The sequence below is a fragment of the Aedes albopictus genome, chromosome 2 (genome assembly GCF_035046485.1).
Source record: "Aedes albopictus strain Foshan chromosome 2, AalbF5, whole genome shotgun sequence".
Classification (NCBI taxonomy): Eukaryota; Metazoa; Arthropoda; class Insecta; order Diptera; family Culicidae; genus Aedes; species Aedes albopictus.
In genome coordinates this window covers 141,627,751-141,650,369 of record NC_085137.1, presented here as the reverse complement: position 1 = coordinate 141,650,369, position 22,619 = coordinate 141,627,751, and the positions used below count along the sequence as shown (strand labels likewise).

General features: G+C 38.9%; 1 protein-coding gene across 4 annotated transcripts in view; it reads left to right on the top strand.

The window, feature by feature from the left end:
- The window catches only part of LOC115258710 (rab3 GTPase-activating protein catalytic subunit), an 86,384-nt gene extending 79,334 nt beyond the window's left edge, over positions 1-7,050 (top strand). For 3 of the 4 annotated variants that reach the window (XM_062850548.1, XM_062850549.1, XM_062850550.1), the window contains 4 exons: positions 4,623-5,365; positions 6,026-6,283; positions 6,363-6,451; positions 6,524-7,050. In XM_062850548.1, coding sequence (XP_062706532.1) covers positions 4,623-5,365; positions 6,026-6,283; positions 6,363-6,451; positions 6,524-6,590 — 1,157 coding nt within the window. In that variant the 3' untranslated portion in view covers positions 6,591-7,050. The remainder of the gene's footprint in view (positions 1-4,622; positions 5,366-6,025; positions 6,284-6,362; positions 6,452-6,523) is intronic. The other variant, XM_062850551.1, reaches the window with a different exon arrangement.
- Positions 7,051-22,619: the final 15,569 nt, after the last annotated feature.

Here is a 22,619-nt window from a genome sequence, read left to right as displayed (position 1 = left end):
CCCGAAAATTTCCGGGGAACTCCTGAAAGAATCTTCACAAAATTCCTGAAGTAATTTCTCAGAAGGTATTCCAGGAGTATTTCCCGAAAAACTCCTGGAGAAATTCCCAGGTCACTAACGGAGGAATCCTCGAAAAATCCCTGCAGGAATTCCCGGGGATATTATAGATGAATTTCTGAGGAACTCCTGGAAGAACTCTCGGGGAACTCCTGGAGGAATTCTTGGGGAACCCTAGAGGAATTCACAAGTAACTAATGGAGAATTTTGGGAATTTGTATGGGAATTATCGAGAAACTCCTGGAGAAATTCCCAAGGATCTTTTTTTTTTATCTGTATTAACGAGATTTTTAACCCTAGGCTAGTTCAGCTCGGAACCCACGCTTTACTTCCCTTCCGAAGGAAGAACTCACAGTTCGTAAGATTGTCGGGAGTGGGATTCGATCCCAGGTCCTCGGCGTAATAGTCAAGTGTTCTAACCATCACACCAGGTCCGCACCACTCCCAAGGATCTCATGAAGGTATTACAGAAGACTTCTATGAGGAATTACCGTGAAAAACCTAGAGGAATCCCCTGGAAGCCTCTCGAACAATTCCCGGGAAAGTCCTGGAAAAATTCCTGAGGAATTCCTGAAGAAATTCCCAAGAGCCTCCTGGGAGAATTGCCTCGAAACTATTGGAGGAATTCCAGAGCATCTGGTGGAGAAACTTCAGGGAAACTTTTGGAGAAATTTTCGAAAAATTCTTGAAGAAATTTCCAAGGATCCCAAGGAGCTTCTGAAAGAGCGTACTCCTGGAGGAACTCCCTAGAAATTATGGGAAACTACTACTTGAGAAATTCACAATGATCTCATGGAGAAATTCGCGCGGATCTTTTGGATAAAGTCTCCAGGAGTACCTGGAGCAATTCTCTTGGAACTTTTGGAAAAATCTTCCAAAAGGGAACTACTGAAGAAATTCGTCAGAGGGGAACCGCTGGAGGAATTCCCCAGAGGGGAGCTCCTAATGGAATTCCCCAGAGGAAATTCTCCAGGAATTCATTCTAGGATTCCTCCAGAAATACCTCCGAACATCCCTCCTGGAATTCTTTCGGGTATTCCTCCAGTTATTCCTCCAGGAATCTCTCCGAAAACCTCCTGGAGGTGTTCCCGATGAACTTATGGAAGAATTGCACGGGAATTTCTAGAGAAATTCCTGAGAAACTCCTGGAAAATTTCCATCATTATTCCTACTGGAATTATTGGTGAACTTCTGGATTATTTCCTGGGGAATCACTGGAGGAATTTCCGGGTCACTCATTGAGGATCTGCTGGGGAACTCCAGAAGAAATTTCCGGGAGGAATTTCTGGGTGCTGGGTTTATTGGGAAACTCCAAAAGGAATTCCTGAATAACTTCTGAAGAAATTAACCGGGAACTGCTTGAAAAAATTACCGATGAACTCCCACGGGAATTCGCGGGAAAATCCGGAGGAATTCCTGAAAAACTCCAGGAGGAATTTCCAGAGAACTTCTGAGGGACATCCTGGAGGAATCTCCGGAGGAATTCCTGGAGGAATCTCCGGAGGAATTCCTGGAGGAATCTCCGGAGGGATTTCCGAAGAAATCTTCGGAGGAATTTCTGCACTTACCATGGGAGAAATTGCTGGAGAAATTCTAGGAGGGATTCCGGGGAACTCCAACTGGAATTCCAGAAAACTTGAAGAACTTCTGGAAGAATTTCAAGAAAACATCTGAATGAATTCCCGAGAACTTCTGGGGGACATCCTGGAGGAATTATCGGGGAATTCCTGAAAGTACTCTTTGGGAATTTTCGAGAACTAGCCAGCTTGTTCCTGGAATCAAGAGCTATTTTCATGAGGAAATAAAAAACACCATCTTTCCAAATCTCCCAGAGTCCCCAGCTTTCTTTTGAAATCATCCGTTTCTCTTGAGCCCACAGCTTCGTTTGAGAACTTGAGGAGCTTCACCGAATGATTGTTTTTTTTTTTTTAAAGTAGCATTTACTGCAAAACCTTGGATAGTACCCGGACACCTACGCTTTTAGGAAACCTGAGATTTCTGTCGATAGAGCAAGACAGAGCAAGAGCAATACTGCAGATTTGCACATAATACCCTTCTTTCAGGAAACAAAACATGAGCCCATGAATAAAACCAAGTAAATGCTCTTTACACACATCTCTGTGAAGATACACAGAGATTTACTCCACGACTTCACATAGATTTAGTAAAGAGTAACTTTGTTCATATGGCCTATTATTCATCGAACTGAAGTTGTCTTGAAATTAACCGCAGGAAATCCACGGTCATTGCGCGCTGCCGCAGCGGCAGAGTAGTGATTTTTTTTACTACATAGGGGTATTAGGGGCATAATGGACACCCAGGGCGAAATGGACACCCGGGGCGAAATGGACACCCCTGTTTTTGCCGAAACCGTTGACTTTTATGTTAAACTTTTAATGCATAAGTGTAAAGGAACAAGTCATGGTTCTATTTTGCTCCAAAATAACCAAAATATCATTCAAATTGAAATGTGTTTTTCATATGGTGAAATTCTTATAATTTCGAAGCAGCATCAAATAAGGTATTACGAGTGTTGGAGTGTGTCCACCATAAAACCAAGTGAATTGTTTCCTTATCTACATGTATACGAAGATTTAGCAAAGGATGAAGTATTTTATTTTTGAACAGAATTTACTTAAAATAACAATTTTAATGTTGTAGTCGATTCGGGGCGAAATGAACACTGGCAATTACGAATGTATGTACGCGCATTGCATACTGTTAGGCGTTTTAGAAAGTTTGCAAAAAATCAATCCCATTATTTTAGGTTAAAGTTTATTTAATTAACTTAGATATTATGTAAACTCGTCTAACACGGAGTATTATATCTGTGGTATTGATCTCCGTAGGCAAATTACTTAACTGGTCGATGTAACCAAAGAATTAGCTTAAAATATGCAGAGGTGTCCATTTTGCCCCGTACCTTTCCTGCCAGCCCTAAAAACACACGGTTTACAATTCATTATTTCTTCACAATAAAGACATTCTACCTCCTGTAAATGATTGGAAGACGTAGGAAACAAGTTAAAGTTGTAATTCAACTGATAATATGTTAAGTTTTACTCTGTTATACAGGCCTAACGTACTCATTTGTTCAGGGTGTCCATTATGCCCTCAATCTCCCTACCGAAGAACTTCCGCATTCCGTTGCCGGCCCCATTGCGTTTCCCACTTGATTTTTCACCGTATGAAAGGATGTCTTGAGATTGATTCATAAACATCACGCGCAGCTTGCGCTTCAGTTTCCTCTGTCAAACGATGACCGTCTCCGCGACGCTGAACTTCGTTGTCATGCGCACGACGACCAACAGCAAGCAAACGTGTAGGGTTACCAGACAGTATTGCAATTAAAACATTGATTTATTTTACAAAATTTTTATATTCATGATTGTGATAAACTACAAAAGATACAATGTTGCACCAAAGGACAGTTTGGTAGCGCATCAAAAAATGAATGTTTTGTAGAAGAACATTTCTAACATTTATTACGTTTTTTTACGAGTAATCTATCAAAAAAGGTGAAAAAGGGGTACATTTTAGGCACTTTTTACAAAAAAGTCAATAGGGGGATTCACTCAACAGCGTAAACTGATTAAACTGATTAAACGTCGCGATCACCAAGGCAATCTTCGATTATTTCATTCGCAAAATCATGAAACATTTCAAATAAGCAGAAAATCATGGCTTACGCAGCAATTTAATCTGTTTTGTGAATACCCCTAATATTTCTGCATCAAAATGACGTTTTATCAATTACCTGTCCAAAGAGCTTTAATAGATAAAGCTTCAAGCTTCCTATCCATGCGCTAAGAAAGATTATACGATTCATAGTTTCTGAGTTAGAGATGTTTAAAGCTGGGGTAATTTTGAAACACAAATTTTTGAATAATTCACTTAGCAGTGATTTCCCCACCTACCTGTAGAACATTTTTTTGCTGCAAATATGGTCTACTTTCACCTCCATTCGGGTGTAACACGAATAACCAGTCACCCTGTATATCCGATTAAATATTATTGCATTTGTATTATGATTACTTTATTTACCTGTATTTTCCTATAATAAAATTAGAGCGATGTCTGGTCATTTCACATTTCACATTTCGGGAATGATAAAGATAAGAAATGTCTAATTTAAAAAAAAAACATTTGGGGAAACGAGCTTTTGCAACAACTATTAGTTAGATTGTGAAAACCTTTAAAGTTTTGACGAATAAACTTCATTAGACAAATCACAACAAGTTTTATAACATTACCATTTCTTATTTCTTCACTTACAGTATTCATGATTGCTGCTTCCGTTTCTATTACCTCGTTCATTGAAATAAATTCCATTCTATATGGTAAATAATCTGATTATTTGTCGCATCTGTATGGAAGAGACTTTGAATAACCTACTACAAAAAAAAAAATCCTAAATTGTACAATTTCCTTGTAAGTTTTGACTTCAAATCACGGTGGGCCCGACAATAAACTACATAGACTTTACGGAGGATCTGGTCAAGTGGACCATATTATTCATGCATCTAAATAAATCATAATATCTTTATTTCACACACTCCTTCCAGAATCCAAGAGGCGTCACGCCCCATGGAACCAACCGGTTGGCCGTCTGTCGAAGCTCGGCAAAATGCTACTGGTCGACTCGGACGAACCACTTTACATTCCGATCACTCAAGAGCCGGTGCCGAAAACGGAAGACCAGCTGGAAGACGACGCCGAAGTGATGCTCAAACTGGGGCCCGGCAGCGAGCTGTGCACCCAGATGATGAGCGCTTCGTTGCTGTCCGACATGGAGAGTTTTAAGGCAGCTAATCCGGCTGGGAAGCTGGAGGACTTCATCAGGTGGTACAGCCCGAGGGATTGGATTGAGGAGGATACGGATGAGAGGGACCCCTTTGGGAGGAAGGGCCATCTAAGTTCGAGGATGATGATTCCGGGGAATACTTGGCAGACGGTTTGGGACGACGCAAGACCGGTGCCCGCTAGACGACAGAGGCGTTTGTTCGACGACGCCAAGGAGGCGGAAAAGGTGCTTCACTATTTCGATTCGAGAAGTTTGGGCCAGATCGCCCAGCTAACCATGGCGGCGTTGTTTCATTCGGCTTTGAGAACACTGCAGGACGAAGCTGGAACGGACAGCGAGATCATTCCCAGCTTTGCGGAGAATTTTGAAAAAGTAATGAGCACATGTTGTAAACTTTCACGGGAAAATTGGATCAGCTCTGCGCCGACTCCTCGGGGAACATCTGTGAAGAAGTTTGAGAGTCTTCTGTCCGATATCACGCAGCTAGAAAATGTGATAATTCAGGTGAGAATATGGTTTCCAAAATGCTATTTATTTATTTATTTTTAACTAAAATTTGAGCGATTTCCATTTGAAAAACTTCTCAAAAAGGCATAAAACCTCTTCATCTTTTTAAAAAACATTATAAATAATAATAAAATAAAAATCTAAAGGCTAAAACGGCAAAAAACCTTAGCCAAGTCAGAGTCTTGATGAATTTCCAAAATGTTTATACAATCAAACCTCTTTTTAAGTCAATTTTATGATAACTTTTTTTTTTAAATTAGGCGTCAATAAGTTTACAAAATTTATTCAACTTAATACTTCCCGAGTAGAGGAAAAGAGCTCAATAATAGCTTATTTTGATATAGAGATCAAAAACTGATATGGGTTTGATTGACATAAGAGATAAAAGATCTAAAAATAAAATCAAAAATTTACTCCTGGAACATCATCATCAAATCATATTTTGATTTTGTAAGATCTAACCAATAGCAGCGAGCTATTTATATGATCTTGAAATATCAAATTTTGATATTGTTCAGATGTTCCAGGAACATTTTTCAGATATTATTTTCAGATCTTTTATCTCTTATATCAATCAAACCAATATCATGTTTTGATCGTCAGTATTTTACCTCTACCCGGGTTCTGTTTTTGTTGTTACCTTCATGGCAACTCCAGGTAAGAAGCCTCCGGAAGAAGCTTTTCCCCCCACCGGAAGATGAAACCGAACCAGCTTTGGATAAAACGACGGTGGAGAAAGCGATGCTATCCCAACTGCTGAAAGCACTCGAAACCGAACTGGACGATGGGGCGAAAAGCACGATTTCGAAGCGAGTTCTCGGTATGTTCACCGAGGCGAAGATGGCGGCTAACGAGCAGGCGAACGAGCAAACGGTGGCGTTGGTAAGCTTTATGCTCGCTGATGGAGCTTATTTTGTACGCTATTTTGAAATGTGTAAATGGGGCTGAATCAGGAGGAACTGAATGCGTTTGTTTGCTTGATTTTTCATTTCAGACTCTGCCGGATCCGGTTGAAAAGCAGTTCACTTTGAGACTTGGCGGTAAAACTATCAACAAAGGAATGGGTTCGCCGCAATTTATGAGGTATGTTTGATTTTGCCTTTTACACATTTATAAAACTTGATTTTACTAATGTTGTCATTTTCTTCATTTTAGAGCAATACTGACCCATAATGAATTCCGTTTATGTGGAGCATTTAGCCAAAATACAACGTTTTATTAAGACGAATGATGCATGCGGTTCATCAATTCAACATTGTTTCATATTTTCAGAGAAATAAAAGACGAAGTTTGCTGTTCTAATATACAGGTCGGACTCGATTATCCGGAGTCGGGTTCACATGCTTCTCAATCATATATCTAGGTAACGGAACGCTCTATAAAACTGAAATTTTGACAGTTTGTCAAGCCAACTTTGATCAGTGATCAGTGAAAATTGCAGATTCTTACAGCATTCCGTTTGTGAGATTTTATTATGGGAAGCGCCAGAACCCGACCCCGGATAATCGAGTCCGAACTGTAATGAGATTTTCATGGTCACCCTATCTAATACCAGATCGTTGATGCAGTTGAATGAAAGGACAAAGTGGAGGTCAGAAAGGATAAGATCATATATTTTGAGGAGAATAAAAATATGATAAACATGTACATTATTATAAAAATACAATCATTATTATTATTTATCAGTTAGCGTGTCTATATACTAAGTGAAAAAAATGGACATAAAATTTCAACTTTCAGAACTCGCTGGCTGATTTATAATCAGCCTAATAATCACATAGGGTGGGGCGGGGCAAGATGGGTCACCTAAGGATGGATCACCATAACTTTGTAAATACAAATAGTATTGGTTTGTATTCGTCCGCTACTCTTCAATACACTAGTTTTGGCTATGCTAAAAGTCGATAAAAAGTTCATTTAATACAAAATATGATGTTAAACAAGCAGTTTTAAAAAGTGATCGATTTTGCGCCGTGAAAAAAGTGCGGGGCAAGAAGGGTTATCTTTTAGGTAATTCACATTTTCTCAACGAAAAACGTCAAAATATAAGATTTGTTCCGCATTCATATATGCTCCATATCCATTAGACTGGGTCAACAAAGTCGATTTTTCGGAACAAAGCTTTTTCGATTCATTTTAGCGTCCAAAACAACTGTGCAAAATTTGGGAGCGATTGGTTGCTTCCCCGTATTCCGCATTGCGATTGAAATTTGTATGGGATTTAGTATGGGAAAACTTGCTTTTTTGCATTTTTCTCATAAATTGAAATTTTTCGTCTAAAACAATCCAACCAATGACGGTAAAGTATAGCCTAGGATATGCCGAAAAACTTTGCCGAAGACCGCAAAGTGATCCGACACTTGTGAAAAAAGTTATAACGTACAGATTGCCCGGTGGTGCTTAACATTTAACATGTAAAGGAATAACATCAATAATAAAATCTCAATTTTTGGCCTAACTTACCAGACGAACAACTTTTTTCATAATCTTCGGATCACTTTGCGGTCTTCGGCAAAGTTTTTCGGCATATCCTAGGCTATACTTTAGCGTCATTGGTTGGATTGTTTCAGACGAAAAATTTCAATTTATAAGAAAAATGCAAAAAAGCAAAGTTTTCCCATACTAAATTCCATACAAATTTCAATCGCAATGCGGAATACGGGGAAGCAACCAATCGCTCCCAAATTTTGCACAGTTGTTTTGGACGCTAAAATGAATCGAAAAAGCTTTGTTCCGAATTGATACGATCAAATTTAAAGTTTCTCCATACAACGTTGACCCACTCTAATATCCATACTGAGTAAACAAGAGCTACTAGTAAACATTTTATAAATTTATTCGGAATATAAAAAACTTTTCGATTTGAGTGGCCCTAAGGCGACTTGAAAATCGATGTTTTCACTAAAAAATTATCATAATTTTATGTTATAATTTTGAGCGTTCATTCCGCTTGATTGAAGTCATTTATGAGATAGTCTTGTAATAAAAAATAAATAACTTTTGAATGCTCCAAAAATACGTTCAAAATTGATGGTGACCCATCTTGCCCCGCGGCCGTTTATACGGAGATTATATGGAATGTATCGCATAAGAAAAATGGCTAAAATCCATTTTATTTTTTATTTCCAATGAGAGTGAATAATTTTTCAATCAATGCCCCAAACTTTTGTATATTCATGCTGGTCATCTAACAAAATTATTAACATAATCAAAACATAAGTAATGCGCCCGAAAATGGCACTGACCCATCTTGCCCCGCGACCCATCTTGCCCCGCCCCACCCTGCCTACCTGTTCTCATGTTGAAAATGACAAGGGCTCGAATGGTGGTGATATCGTAGGACTGCAAGAAGTGTCCCAGGTTTTTGGTTTTCATTATTTGGGTTTTCTAATTTAATAAAATGATTGATTTTTTTATTTTAAACGAAACAGCTTCTTTTTCTAAGCCACTATGATTTTACTATTTTAAATTATTTTGATACTACATTTTTAAAGAGATTTTCTAATTCCACCTTTTAGCAGCTGGGCAACTGTTTGACAGCTAAGTCCAGCACAATATCTGACGAGCAGTGGTGGAAATTGATCGCGAACGTGTGCACAGGATCCACTCCTGAGCGAATCGTAGGTGGTTAGGTGGAGAGCGAGAACATATGTATATACTGTTCGTTATGAATTATTGTCGTAAGGCTTACTTGTTTATTGTACACAATATTGTATGAAAGATGGATTGTAATTGTAACTGTAGCTAAAATATTAGACCTACACGTACACCCGTAAGTTAATAATAAACTGTGGAAAATAGCTAATAGTGTTTGGACTTCTGATCGTCGCGAAGAGCCGACCCTGTGACCAAGAGTTTGGGAACCCCTGATGACCAGACCTGTAAGGTCTAGTCCCCAGCGAGCGTCTCGGGATTATCCCCTTTGAGCAATAACAATTGATACGCGCTACACAAAAAATGCCATCGCATCGCACACCTTTGCTGTGCGATGTGGTCGTACGTCTGTGGCTCACGATCGTACGACACGAACGCCAACGAGTGCATTGCATCTTTTGCAAGCGCGATGCTTTTTTATTTTAGAGGTTCGCGGCCGATATTTCTGTAATGAAATCAAATGTTGGTAAACTTTTTTTGTCGATATCGTTTATTGGTATGGTACCTGACCAGTATAATCAAAAACATCCGAATAATTACCTTTGAATGTACAACAAATGGCAACAAACCAAGTGTTATACATTGTGATCCTTCTGGTGAACCAACAGCGATTCTGCTCGTTCGACATTTGTTTTGTGTTGGTTCATCGATCCGGAAAATCGTAAACCGTTCTCTCTTTTTGGATTCGCGAGCGCGTGAGCAAAGATTGTATTTGATGCGAACAAAACCCACGTCAAGCGCATGATGCTTCCCACCAATGCCGACGAGGAGTGATTCATCAAATTGCTCCCATACAATTTCAAATTGATTATTTGAACCTATTTTTCAAAATGAATAAAAATTTGGATTTCGGTCCAGTTTTGCCTGTAGATGCAGACAATAGAATTATCTGCACTTCGCTCAGGAAGCCAATTGCTCTATTTCAATGCAAAACACCACAAATATGCAAATGTAGACCTCTGCCACAGATATACATCCTTGAATGTTAAATAATAAAGCAGAGATTATTCGAGATGAGTGTGAAACATTGTTGTGCTACCCAGATCACAATACTGCCCAATTTGGAATTAAAGCTACTGAAAAAGTTTCCTCTTACAATCAGATTCGAACGGTGGTCAACAATAAATTGACGTTTGCTCTTGAGTGATTCTTTGACAGATTTTTAAAGTTTCCGAAAAAATAAACAATAAATTTCCTGTTTCTACCTGTAGTCCATAACAACAGGATTATTTAAGCCTACGATTATTTTTTCGGTCAATCGGAATTCCACGAAATGACCCTTTTGATCAAATGATATTAGGTCAAATTTTTTACCCATTGGATATCGGAGATCGGAGTTGATGGTGAAATATTTTTGTGATGCGGATCACGATAATGACGCATTTAGCTCCATATTTTTAAAAACTATAAAAACAAGCATTTTTCCAAAGTGATATTGTAACTGATTTTGCTTTGTTGCTTTTATGTTGATAATTTAAGTTTTGGTGCAATTATTCTTAAGAAGCTTGTTATTCTACAAAATGTACTCGATATTCTCTTTTTTTTATTCCTGTTCGGGCCTGTCACTGCGACCAGTTTTTAAATCTATTGTAGCATTACCCGTATCTTTAATGTAGTGTATGTCGCATTACTCCATTGCCATTAAAGGGCAATAAAGTATCGATTATGATATTTTAAATACCCTAAACACTTTAAATTAAGGTCATGGGTACTGACTTGTGTCAAATCTCATATACACTCAATTTGGTACGGTCAGGGCGTTAACCGTAAACACCCTAAATTTTTGAAAACGTGCGCCACGTGGGTGCTGGTAATAATCACATTAACCCAAGCATTAACCATTTTACATGAGAATTTTGAAAAAACAAAATAGTTTCCGACTTCAAAATACAGCTTATTAGTCGGACTTTTCGTACGCGTGACGTTTTCGCTTCGCAGGGAAACCGGCCGGTGAAAAAGTATTCTGCTGGTGATTCAACAGGGAAAATTTGCAAATAAGATTTGATATAAAAATTTGGCTAGTGAACGAAAGTTAACAATTTTCTATAGTGTGGTGCTGATATGGTTCTTTAAGCACAAGATCATGGGAGAGCTTTCGGACTAAAATGTTATTTGCTAAAGTGGTAAAAAGGGAAATATTCCGGAAGTGCTGTGAGAAGATTCTTAGAACAATTGTAGTGACTTCTTTTCCCGTGTTCTTTTTTCGCGTAACGATTTTGTTGAATGTGATTCGTAGTGCTGTGCGTCACTTGTCACACATCATCAAGCTTTGAATCGTAGCTTTGGGTTTCGGAGCTCGTTTTAGCTTTTCGGACGACCATTTGAAAGTTGCCGCGTTATTTCCAATTATTAGTACGTTTTAACTCCTACGCTGCCTGGAAATTGGTGGCTTTTTCTTGGTGGTTGCGTCGCGAAAAAGTTCAGTAAATTTATTTCAATAATAACATTTGTGATTCTTAACACCGCTAGCCATCATGGTTTCCCATAGCGAAAATCATCATGACTACAGGTCGCAAGCCCTGGCAAAGTGTGGAACGTTTTGATGGCTGTGATCCCTGACCATCATGTAATCAAAATCCCAGGGATACTCAAGTGATCATACCGTTGGGTTGTGGGGGTTGCGTGTGTGGGGTGCATATATTGACAAGCATTGCTATGGATCGTTAGGGCTGAGTAGGAGCGGGGAATGGATCTACGATTGCTGAATTGCGATTATACCTACTATAGTCGTGGTTTAACAGTGGTGGCGCCGCTTTTCGCTTGTGTTCGGCCTAGGTGGTTTGTTCAGGCGGTGCGGTTAGGTATGTATGTACTTCGTACATGCAGTGCGTACGGCTTCAGCATTGTGGTTACTTGGGTAGTGTAGGATAATTGGGTTTGGGACTGAGGAGGTCGTCATTGATTCTGTCGACACCATTGAGTGTTCATTGTTGGCGGTTGTATTGGTGACGATTTCTTCAGCTTTATAATCTCATTTATACCACGCACAAACTTTGGGAACAGGGACTGCTTTGTAATGCAAGAGAGGGATTTAAACTTTGTGTTACGGGTTGGGTGAGGTCATGCAGATAGAAGCAACCCAGGTGAGCTTGCGGCTCGAGTTGTGATGGATGAATGAGTGCAGTGTGTGTGGAGTGCGCTACCCTGTGGGTGCAGTTGAGTCCGAGTTGGAGTGGAAAGAGACCCTTCTCTACCCTAGATCGGTTTCGGTTGTACGGGCGGGGTAGTGTTTGTCTTATTTGTAACGTGTTGTGCGTGATTTGCGGCCCGAGCTGCGTGGTTACTTGGGAAGTATTGTGCTCTGCAATCTAGATTTTGGTTTTAAGGTGAAGCTATGGCTGGGCTGTGCCTCGGATTTGTTGGGCGCAGGTCGGGAGAGCTGGTGGCGGTTTGTGCTGGAGGGTTTGCTCGATTAGTTATCCACTGGTGGTGGCCAGTCGATCGACTATTCGCGCAGCCTGTCATTTGGTTCTTGGGGCTTGTGCTCTCGAGGTTCGGGGCGTTGCTTCGTTATATCTTCACTTTAATACTAATATTCCTTGTTTGATTAACTGACTATTATGTCCAGGCGCTTAACTCATTCTATTTCATAGATTGCCAGATTTAAGGGTAATGGTTCAATAGGGTGTTAGCAATCAGAGTGGATTAGAACGAGTTGGCGCCTACAATACACCAACACTAACACACATACACCTATACTTACACGCACACATGCACCTACAACTAGCTGTAAAAGACCAGTGGGCGGGACAATGGTGCCTACCCAACAGTTGTAGGTGGGGTGTTTGGCTTAGCTACATGACTTGGTCCGGCAAGCCCATAAACATCAATTGGTAGACGTATTGCCTAGTGAAAAGACAACGCAGATGGGCGAAAGCCAGGGGATGCGTTGATAATAGCGGAATAGCGGAATAACATTTGTGATTCTTGATGTCATAAGCATGACATTCGCCGAAAGATGGCAATGATCGAGATTCAAAAGAATCTGAAGCAAACCATTGGATAACGAACAATATTAAGCAGATGGTGAGATCTTTCCAGCATATATTACTTAACTTATATTCTCAATTACATTTGCAATTAGATTTATATAGGTATTACCATTTCCAACTGTATATTACCTGCAGCGTTTGGTACGGTATGTCCACGCATCCTTCCGCCGCTGTGGATTCTGGAACTATTTCGACGACGTTCGACGTAACATTTGAAGGTCGAGGCATTTCCAAGCGTCATCCAAGGCGTCATCTTTACGTTAAATACTGCGCAGTAGGCCTGGCCGCTTTGACGCTTGTGTTATATCTTTGATATGCCGATTTCGGTTGATATTTAGGAGTGGCGGAAAGGGATCAAGTGAAATTTTTGCTAGAACAAACTTTCAAAAAACATTTCAAATTTAATTTTCAAACTTATTTTTTCTAAACTAAATTGGTGATTTAGTTGACGGTCTTTGTCATCGCTTGACCCATGGAAGCATGAGGCAGGAACTTGTGAGGGGCAGAGCTATGTTGGACGCTCTCCTTTTCGATTCACCGTTTTGCAGCCCCTATAACTAGCAAGGATGGAAATCTAGTGATCATGATCAGATTTCGAATGTGTTGCGGTTGAAAGGCATCACGCGATCATAGCAACAACGATAACATTTTGTCGTCAAGCATCCTAACAAACTACGGTCCGAGAAAAATGATTCGCGCGGCATGTGCGAACACGATGCGATCGTTATCATGAAGTCGAAATGATAAATTCGTAATTTCATTCACTTTTTGAGCATTCTTGCTGCTTTAACTTCCAGATATGATTATAAATGCATTATTTCTAATCATGAATGCGGTTTACGGATGCACAAGTGGCATAAATTCTGATGAATCAAATTTATCACGAGTTGTAACATGATCCGATAACGGGTCATCACGCGATAAAGCGTGCATCAGATGCTTTGATTGTCTCTGTGATACGAGCACGGTGTGAGGCGTCGGGATCATGCTACTGCAATAACAAGGCTATCTTGGATTATTCGTAGGGGAAGACGGGGTAAGACGGACCACCTGCAGTTCACCATGAAAATGCCGTTTTCTATATACTTTCACCTAGTACTCTGTTCAAGTAAAAAATATTTGTCATTTTGAGCCATTTTGTGCAATGTTTATATTTAGATTTTCAAAACAAATAAACAAAACAAAGATTTTGCTCCATGATGATGTATTTGATCTAATTTTGTCGCATATAACCTTAAGGATTTTGATTCGGAATAACGTTTTCAAACCAAAAAAGTAACCCGTTCATAACTTACCAGGAATGTTAACAAAACATAAGAGGAATAAGATTGAGATTGAAAACAAAAATCCTTATGAACTAGCCTCATAAGTAAAATCTGCTCAAGCGGGGTAAAAGCGACCACCTCGAACGGGGTAAGGCGGCCACCCTCCAGATCATAGAATAATATGGCTGCACCCAATTTATCAAAAATTGTTTGTTGAAAATATGCCATTTCACATAAATAAACTCATATTTGTGTTGTTTGCGCTGGACGTAAGCAGAAAGAACATTTTTGTGATGTAAATGGGTGTTTGAGTATCCATATTTACGATACCCCAATAAAAATAATAAATGGTAACCCCCGGACAATTAATGTTAACCAATTTTCCATGTGAGGGACTTAAGGGAGTCATATCTTATTTCAACGTATGGAATTCAAACATTTCTAATCACTATTATTAAAAAAAAAATAGTTATGGTCCTTCTTACCCCGCTGGTGGGCCGTCTTACCCCGTCGTCAAAAAATAATGTGCTTTTTAATCACATTTTCAAATGGCTCAAAATTATAAAAGTTTCAACTGCACGAATCGAAAAATAATTTTCTTGCATGCCCAACACTTTGAAAAATGATATGCTGTGTTGAAACTAGTGTAATCCATTGTCAGTGTTAGGTTATGATTTTTTAGGCTTAGGGTGGCCGTCTTACCCCGTCTTCCCCTATCCTGTATCATTTATCGCTTGAAGTGATTTTCTTCCATCCTTGATAACTAGTATAATTACTAGTATCACCTGGTTCAACTGATCTTCTATGATATATTTGAATGTAATGAATAAAGTTCAAGTGATTTAAAAAATAATTAAAATTATTTGTATTCAGTAAACTAAGTTCAAAACTTCTTGACCTTTCGGATAACCTGGAGATCTATGTTACAGATGTAAAAGGACAATAAATCAAGCAGCTAAGTAGTTTTGTGCAATTTCCATTGAAATATATCGTTTAGATATATGTAAAACCCAAAATCGACTGGAATACCAGAGGTTCTATCATAACATAATCACCATATCCCTTTCGTGACGAACCAGCACAATTGTGCTGTTGAGCGCTAACAGTTTTGCATATTTTTTTCATCTGTTAAGACTTTGTTTCATTGATGTAAACTGTTTCTATAATTCAGCCATTACTTATACTTGTTTGTGTGTAAACAAACTTTTGTTTACGTTGCCTGTGAGATTAACCACAACAAGGTAAACAAAAAGTGGATAAAAACCGTAAAATATGAAAAAGTTTTTTCTGTCGCATATTTTTTATTTCCGATTTATCTAGGTATTCAAAGCTAGAAATCGAAAGATAAAGAGTAGTTCTTTCAAATGAGGTAAAATAATTGTTGTTTTGTTGGGAAATCTTAGAGTTCTGGAGAGCCAAAGTTGAGCCATTTGTATGGAGATTTCACTTTTTTGCGCTCCGTCACGAAAGGGATATGCAGTCTATACTACTAACTACACGGCTTCCGTCTACATGGTCACCTATTACACGGATTCCTATTACACGGCAGTCCGTGTTGTAGGAATCCCAGAGCTTATGGGATTTCGCCTAATTGGGGGTGTGAGCGAATATCTCAGGCGTATTACAAGATAGCACCATACTTTCTTTGGCAAAGTTGTAGTACTAGAATAGCTCTACCACACAATGCCAACTAATATCCAATTAGTTGGCAATTTGACCGCTAAAGGCGATATGTAGAAGTGGCTGATATGTACACCCGTCAGGAGAAGCACTCATTAGTTATCACATGCGATATCTCAATATCTACTTTATATGGAACAATGCTGCCTTCAGCAAAGTTGTTCAGTAGGTCAAGAACAATTTTGTGGTTCATCAATTAGTTTGTGATTTCGCCGCTAGGTGGTGCTAGTTGTCAAGCAAGGTTCTCTATCTGGGGATCCAGAGCAGATAGAAAAATGTCGTCTTCGGCAAAGATCTTAAGGAAATCAAAAGCTATCTGGTGATTCAACAAGTAGTTGGTAATTTCGTCCCTAGGTGGCGCTAGTCGTCAAGTAAAGTTTCAAATTTTTCTATCTCGGGATCCAGAGCAGATAGAAAAGTGTCGTCTAAGGCAAAGTTCTTCAGGAAGTTAAAATCTATCTGATGATTCAACATTTAGTTGATGATTTAGCTGCTAGGTGGTACGTCAAGTAAAGTTTCAAACTTCTCTATCTCGGGATCCAGAGCAGATAGAAAAGTGTCGTATTCGGCAAAGTTCTTCAGGAAATCAAGAGCTATCTAGTGATTCAATAAATAGTAGGTGATTTCGCCACTAGGTGGCGCTAGTTGTCAAGTAAAATTTGAAATGTCTATCTCGAGATCCACAGCAGATAGAAAAGTGTTGTCTTCGGCAAAGTTCTTCAGGAAGTCAAGAGCTATCTAATGATTCAACAAATAGTTGGTGATTTCATCGCTAGGTGGCGCTAGTCGTCAAGTAAAATTTCAAATTTCTCTATCTCGGGATCCAGAGCAGATAGAAAAGTGTCGTCTTCAGGAAATTAAGAGCTTTCTGGTGATTCAACAACAAGTTCGTGAATTTGACGCTAGGTGGCGTTAGTTGTCAAGCAAAATTTCAAACTTCTCTATCTGGGGTTCCAGAGCAATTAGAAAACTGTCGTCTTCGGCAAAGTTCTTCTGGAAGTCAAGAGCTATCTTGTGATTAAATATTTAGTTGGTGATTCCTCCGCTAGGTGGCGCTAGTTGTCTGGTAAAGTTTCAAACACCGCTCTCTCGAGATCCACAGCAGATAGGAAGGTGTCAACTTTGGCAAAGTTCTTCAGGAAGTCAAAAACAATCTGGTTATTCTACATTTAGTTGGTGATTTCACCGCTAGGTGGCGCTAGTTGACAAGTGGAATTTTGAACTTCTCTACCTGGCGATCCAAAACAAGATTCTTTGGATACTGAACGCCGTGCGGTCATTGCTGCGGCGATTGCCAAATTTCACGTTCTAACCCTTAGGGTCTCAGCTGACATGCCATCCGAATTTAATAGAAACTAATTAAAGACTACCCAAAAATCAAAACTTTCGAGTAAATCAATTCGACTCACGAGAAAAAAAACTGTCGCAGTGATCCATGCTTCTCGGTTCTAGGAAGCTTCTGCTATTCGTTCGTACAAGTGCGAACCAGTATTTTTCTTCGCGAACCTAAGAAAGTAAATTTCTTCACTGTCATGCTTTATAGACTTCCTGCGAGTGTCATTGCTAGTATGGACATGCAATCGTGAAAGAAAAAAAAATACTCCAAACACTGTCATTTATCAATTCCGAAGAAGGACTTTTTCCCAGTTTCTTAGGTATGGTTAACTGTGCGGCCCAAGTTTGTCCTTTTCACAATAATCATCTTCCAGATTGATATAGGGGGAGGAGGGGGGTGGTTTCCCCCATCAGAAGTGGTCGGATTTTTGCTTTGTTCAGAGGCTCGTGGGAATTTCTCACCGAATGGTATGCGGCAGTCAGTGGCCAAGATGGAATCAATAAAATTGATGATTTATAGTGTACTGCTAGGTTGTCAACCTAGCATGAAATTCCATTTTGTAGGGTTTTTTTTATGTGATGTTGATGTTAGCCAATATGTCTGGTTCTTGATGATGTTCGCATACTGAATAATCGATCTTATTCAAATCTCTTGCTCCATGAAGCGTATAACTTTGATTGATTTTTGTTCAGAAATTTTAAAAGACTTTGAGCCAAAGCTGCCCCATTTCTATTAGTTTTTTTATTTACAGTAAATCGTTGATGCCAAGAGCTCATTATTTATTCCATATACTGCATAAAGCTCAATCAATCATAATACAGTCCGGATAGGAATGTATCTCAGAATTTCCACAAAAGCTGTCATCGTCCAGCACCGGATAAAACCGAACGCCAAGTTATGCGGAAGTGGGTAAGTAATAAAAGAAAGAAATCCATACCATCAACGGATGACAACAACCGCGACGAAGGCGTGAAAATTCCTGAGCGGAAACATTAATATGCATATCGAGCCCACAATCCATGAAGGAAATGCAAACACGTGCTTGAGTCTTCCTTACTTTCGTTCAGTTTCCCGGTTTCTCTCCTTTTGTACGCATCGTCACCGTTGTCTTCGCGATTATAATGAAGTTAAACTCCAAGTGGGCACGTAGTTCTACCTAGGATTTAAAGGAATTACTAACGAAACCACTGTTTTGCTCAGTTGCAATAGTGAAATAGCGACTTAAAACAAAATGCAATATTGCTCACTGGGCTTTTGTTACATCTAGGAGCAATAATCAATCAAGTGTATATGACAAAAAGTTAGTGAGGACATTTGTAAGATCTACATGACCCAGTGCAATCGAATTATAAAAATAAAGTCGTTTTGCTTTGTAATCCATCTAAGGTCTCAAGCGCACTTAATTTTGACTCATCCTGTGTTTTGCGTTTAGGCTTAACTAGTTTAGCCGGAAAACCATGTTCTAACTAGACATGTGCGCCGCCGTCGCCGACGATTTCCCCACGCCGCCGCCGCCAGTTAAATTGACCCGGCGCGCCGCTGTTCATATTTTGCCACGCCGCCGAACTAAATTTCCCACGCCGATGAGAAAACGACAATTTTTTTTGCTCACCAACATTTTACGAACCTGATAGCAATAAAAGTGATAATTTTTAAACAGTTTCTATTGTTTTTTTCTTGTGCGTATTAGGCGTATTTTTCTGAAGCTCTTGTAAATCTTTTGTAACATTTTTATGTGATTCACTGTAGTGATTTATCATATCAATACTTTGAAAATCTTCAATAATTCTATTTTAAGTACTACGTAAGTCTCTTTTGTAACCATAACAAATAGGGTTTCTGAGGGAGAGTTTCCAGAAATTTCTTTAGCAAATGTTTCTAGAATTATTTCAGGAAATGCCTTGGGACTCTTTCACATAATCTTCAGGAATTAGATAAAAAATTTATTCGAAAATTCCTCGAAGGATTCTTTCAGAATTGTTTCCATGGATTCCATTTTAAGCTTACTACGGATACTGAGAATTCCCTTCTGAAATATCACTTAAGACTCCTTCAGTAATTTAAGGATTTTTTATGAATGTCGGTAAGAAATTACCTTAAGGTGAAACGGGACGCCGTGTTATTTTTCCTATCTTGCCTCTCTTTCTAACAATTTGCCTCGCAATTTTGAAGATGGTAATCTCGAATTCTATCGCACTAAAGATGCTTAAAACCAATCAGCATATGCACTGCAAGTGAGCATACACAATGATAGGTTTTTGTTGCAAACTATGAAGTAGAATCTGACATTACCATCTTAGTAGCAACAGAGCAATGTCGGATATTTCCTCGACCGTCCCCGTTCGCCCTTAAACATTTTTCCATGATTTTTTTTTTCATTTTCAGAATTTGCAGCTATTTCTTCGGAAATTCTTCCAAGGATTCCTGTTTAAAATATCGTCAGGGGTTACCGAAGAAATGCCTATAAGGTTTCTCTCTGGAATCTCTTCTGCGAAAAAATCTTGTAAAAGTATCCCCTGAAGGCATTTTAAAAAAATCTTGAGGAATTTCTGAATCGAATCATGAAGAAGTTTCTGAAGCAATCCTTGAAAACAATTCATCGGGAATTCATGCAGAAATTGCAGACAAAGGTACTAAAAGAATTCTTGAATAATTCCTCTAACGAATTGTTGAAGGATGATTTTGAACAAACCCTGGAAAAACTCCTCGAGATATTCTGGATTCTTGAAAGAATTTCTTGCTCAATGTCTGCATGGAAAAACTCTCTGATATAATTTCCCTAGAAAAACTTGTAAAGTATTCTTAAAGGAATCGGAAAAGAAATATCCTGGAAAACTGGAGAATGCTATGCAGTAATTCTAAGAAAAGATATTCTTGAGATATTCCTGGAGAAAAGTCAAGAAATAAATCCTGAAGTGATTTCTAAAGGAACTCCTGGAAGAATCTTTGAAGGGAATCTTTTAAGGGTCACCGAAAAAAAATCTGAAAGAATCCCTGAAGGAAGGTTTCCATAAATATCTAGAGATTTTGCGATCCCACCCGTGAAAGAATATCTGAGGATCTTCCAGGAAGCCCCCTGGAGGAACTTCCAGCAGAATCTATTGAGAATTTTCTGGAGGAATTCCTGAAGAAACGCATGACAGAATTTCTCGAGGAATTCCTGAAAAGAGCCCTAACAGAACTAAAAAAATCAGATTTTACCATGACAGCACTCGTTTAAAATGAGTTTTGGAAAAGAATATCCTTAGAAAAGACGTGCGACTTTGTGAATCTCTATCGAGAGGGATCCTTTACAAATTTTCTGGTAAACGTCCTCAAGGATTCCCTCTGAAATTTATAGCATAACTCTTTTTTTATTCTTAATCACTTAACCTAATTTACAGCTCTTTTGTCCACTAGGGCACTACGTGAGCGATCTCAATTGACGGCTGAATCTACAGTATTGTACAGCGCCTAGATGTATTCTATTATACTTTTATCGAACTGGTTGCCTTTCTGCTGTCGCTCTCGGTGAAGAGCAACTGACGAAAAATTGCAAGTGCCGGGGCTTGGAATCAAATCCATGACCATCCGCATATGAAGCGAACGTGTGACCAACTACGCCACGGGCCCTGACCGGCATAACTCTTGCAAGGATAGTTTTTATTGAAATTTCTGATTAAATACGTTTAAAACTTCCGCATAAAATAGATGAAAATTGTACCGTAAAACGGGGTGAAATTGATCATCCAAATACTACTTTGCAATTACATACTAGGAACTTTTAAGTGTCGTAATGATCTTAAACTTTTTACGTCATCTGGTTCGTAGATGTCTGGAGATGAGTGTAGACTTTTGCTTTTATAGGAAAAAGTTAGTTTTGCCTTATTTTTGTTGGAATTTGCAATGTATCACACATTAGCTGAAATCATTGCAACTAAACAATTGATTGCTTATAGGACTTCCCATTAATCCTCTGTTTTAACATTTTTGTGGAGCCTTCATTGGGAAGTTATGTAGCTAATCAGAACATGAAATAGTTTAAAAAAAGTTCATTTTAAGATGAAATAGTCATTTATTGTGATAGAAACCACTTATTTCAAATGAAATTGCCTAACTTTGGGCGTTTAAGGGAAAATTTCAAAATTTTATTTTGCATTCAAAGTATTAAATTCGCTAGTTGTAAGATTTTAAACGCGTTATTCGGTTTTAGAAGAGCGAAATTACGCGGAGAAGGAAATTTTCTTTTCCAACCGATGCTTAATTGTATACTGATCAATTTCGCCCCAAAGTGGCATTTTCAATTTTTTGATTTTTGGAGTTATTTAACTTAAAGTTTAAATTTGTTGAACAAAATTCTGTCACATGGTTCCATGGAGATCTACTGGGTACTGATTTTAAAGAAATTCTTTTGACAATATCTGAATTGTCACTGATGTTGTCCGCAAAAGTTGTTTTAAAGTGATCAATTTGACTCCGCATTACGGTACTTAAGTACAGAAAACAAATTATTCTGTACAAACGTTTTTTAGCATATCGCTAAAAAAATAAGGCCACGCCGATTACGTCGCCGCCACCGCTGCCTTATATTACTATAAGCGCCGCTGCCGGTGAAAACTGCTTCGGCGCACACGTCTAGTTCTTACATTATCTACCATAGCACATTTCATTTCACTAAATTGACGCTGCTTTAAAATTAATTAACAGATGGTGAGTCTGCAAGTTGAATGCCCGAAACTTGGCGTGTTTAACCCGCAGGTGATTGACTTGATTCGTTGTTGATTGACCCTCACAGAAACCAGCATTATTGGCCGGCATAAACTAAGTATGTTAATTAAGTTCCAGGGTACACATTCGTTGATACCGTTGGAACACTATTTAAAACTGCTCCTTCCACTTAGCTTCCACGCTACCATTGTTGTGTCTGTCAGGAAATTCCCTTCCTGGCCACTGCACCTGACGTGCACTGACGCAGTCTTGTACCTAGCACCTGTGACAGTTGCGTAAAATCACCGCATATCGTTCCGATCCATTCTTTCTTGCGTTTCAACAACTATACTATCTTCGTGATATCATTTCTTACTGCTGTGTATTGTTTCTCTTCTGCTTTTAGCACCTTGTCCCGCTGCGCTGGCCTGGTGCATTTCAAATTACACTGATTTTATGAGTGTCTTTTGCCTATGAAACTATTTGACTAGACATTGATTGATAATCGACAACTTTAGGCACATATCAACTCAAAATCATTCAAGCAATGAAACAACTCACAAAAGTGTTACCAACTTGGTACGGTAAAATTTTGAGTAAAAAGACAGAATTAAGTTTAGCTAGTGCTGCATCAAATG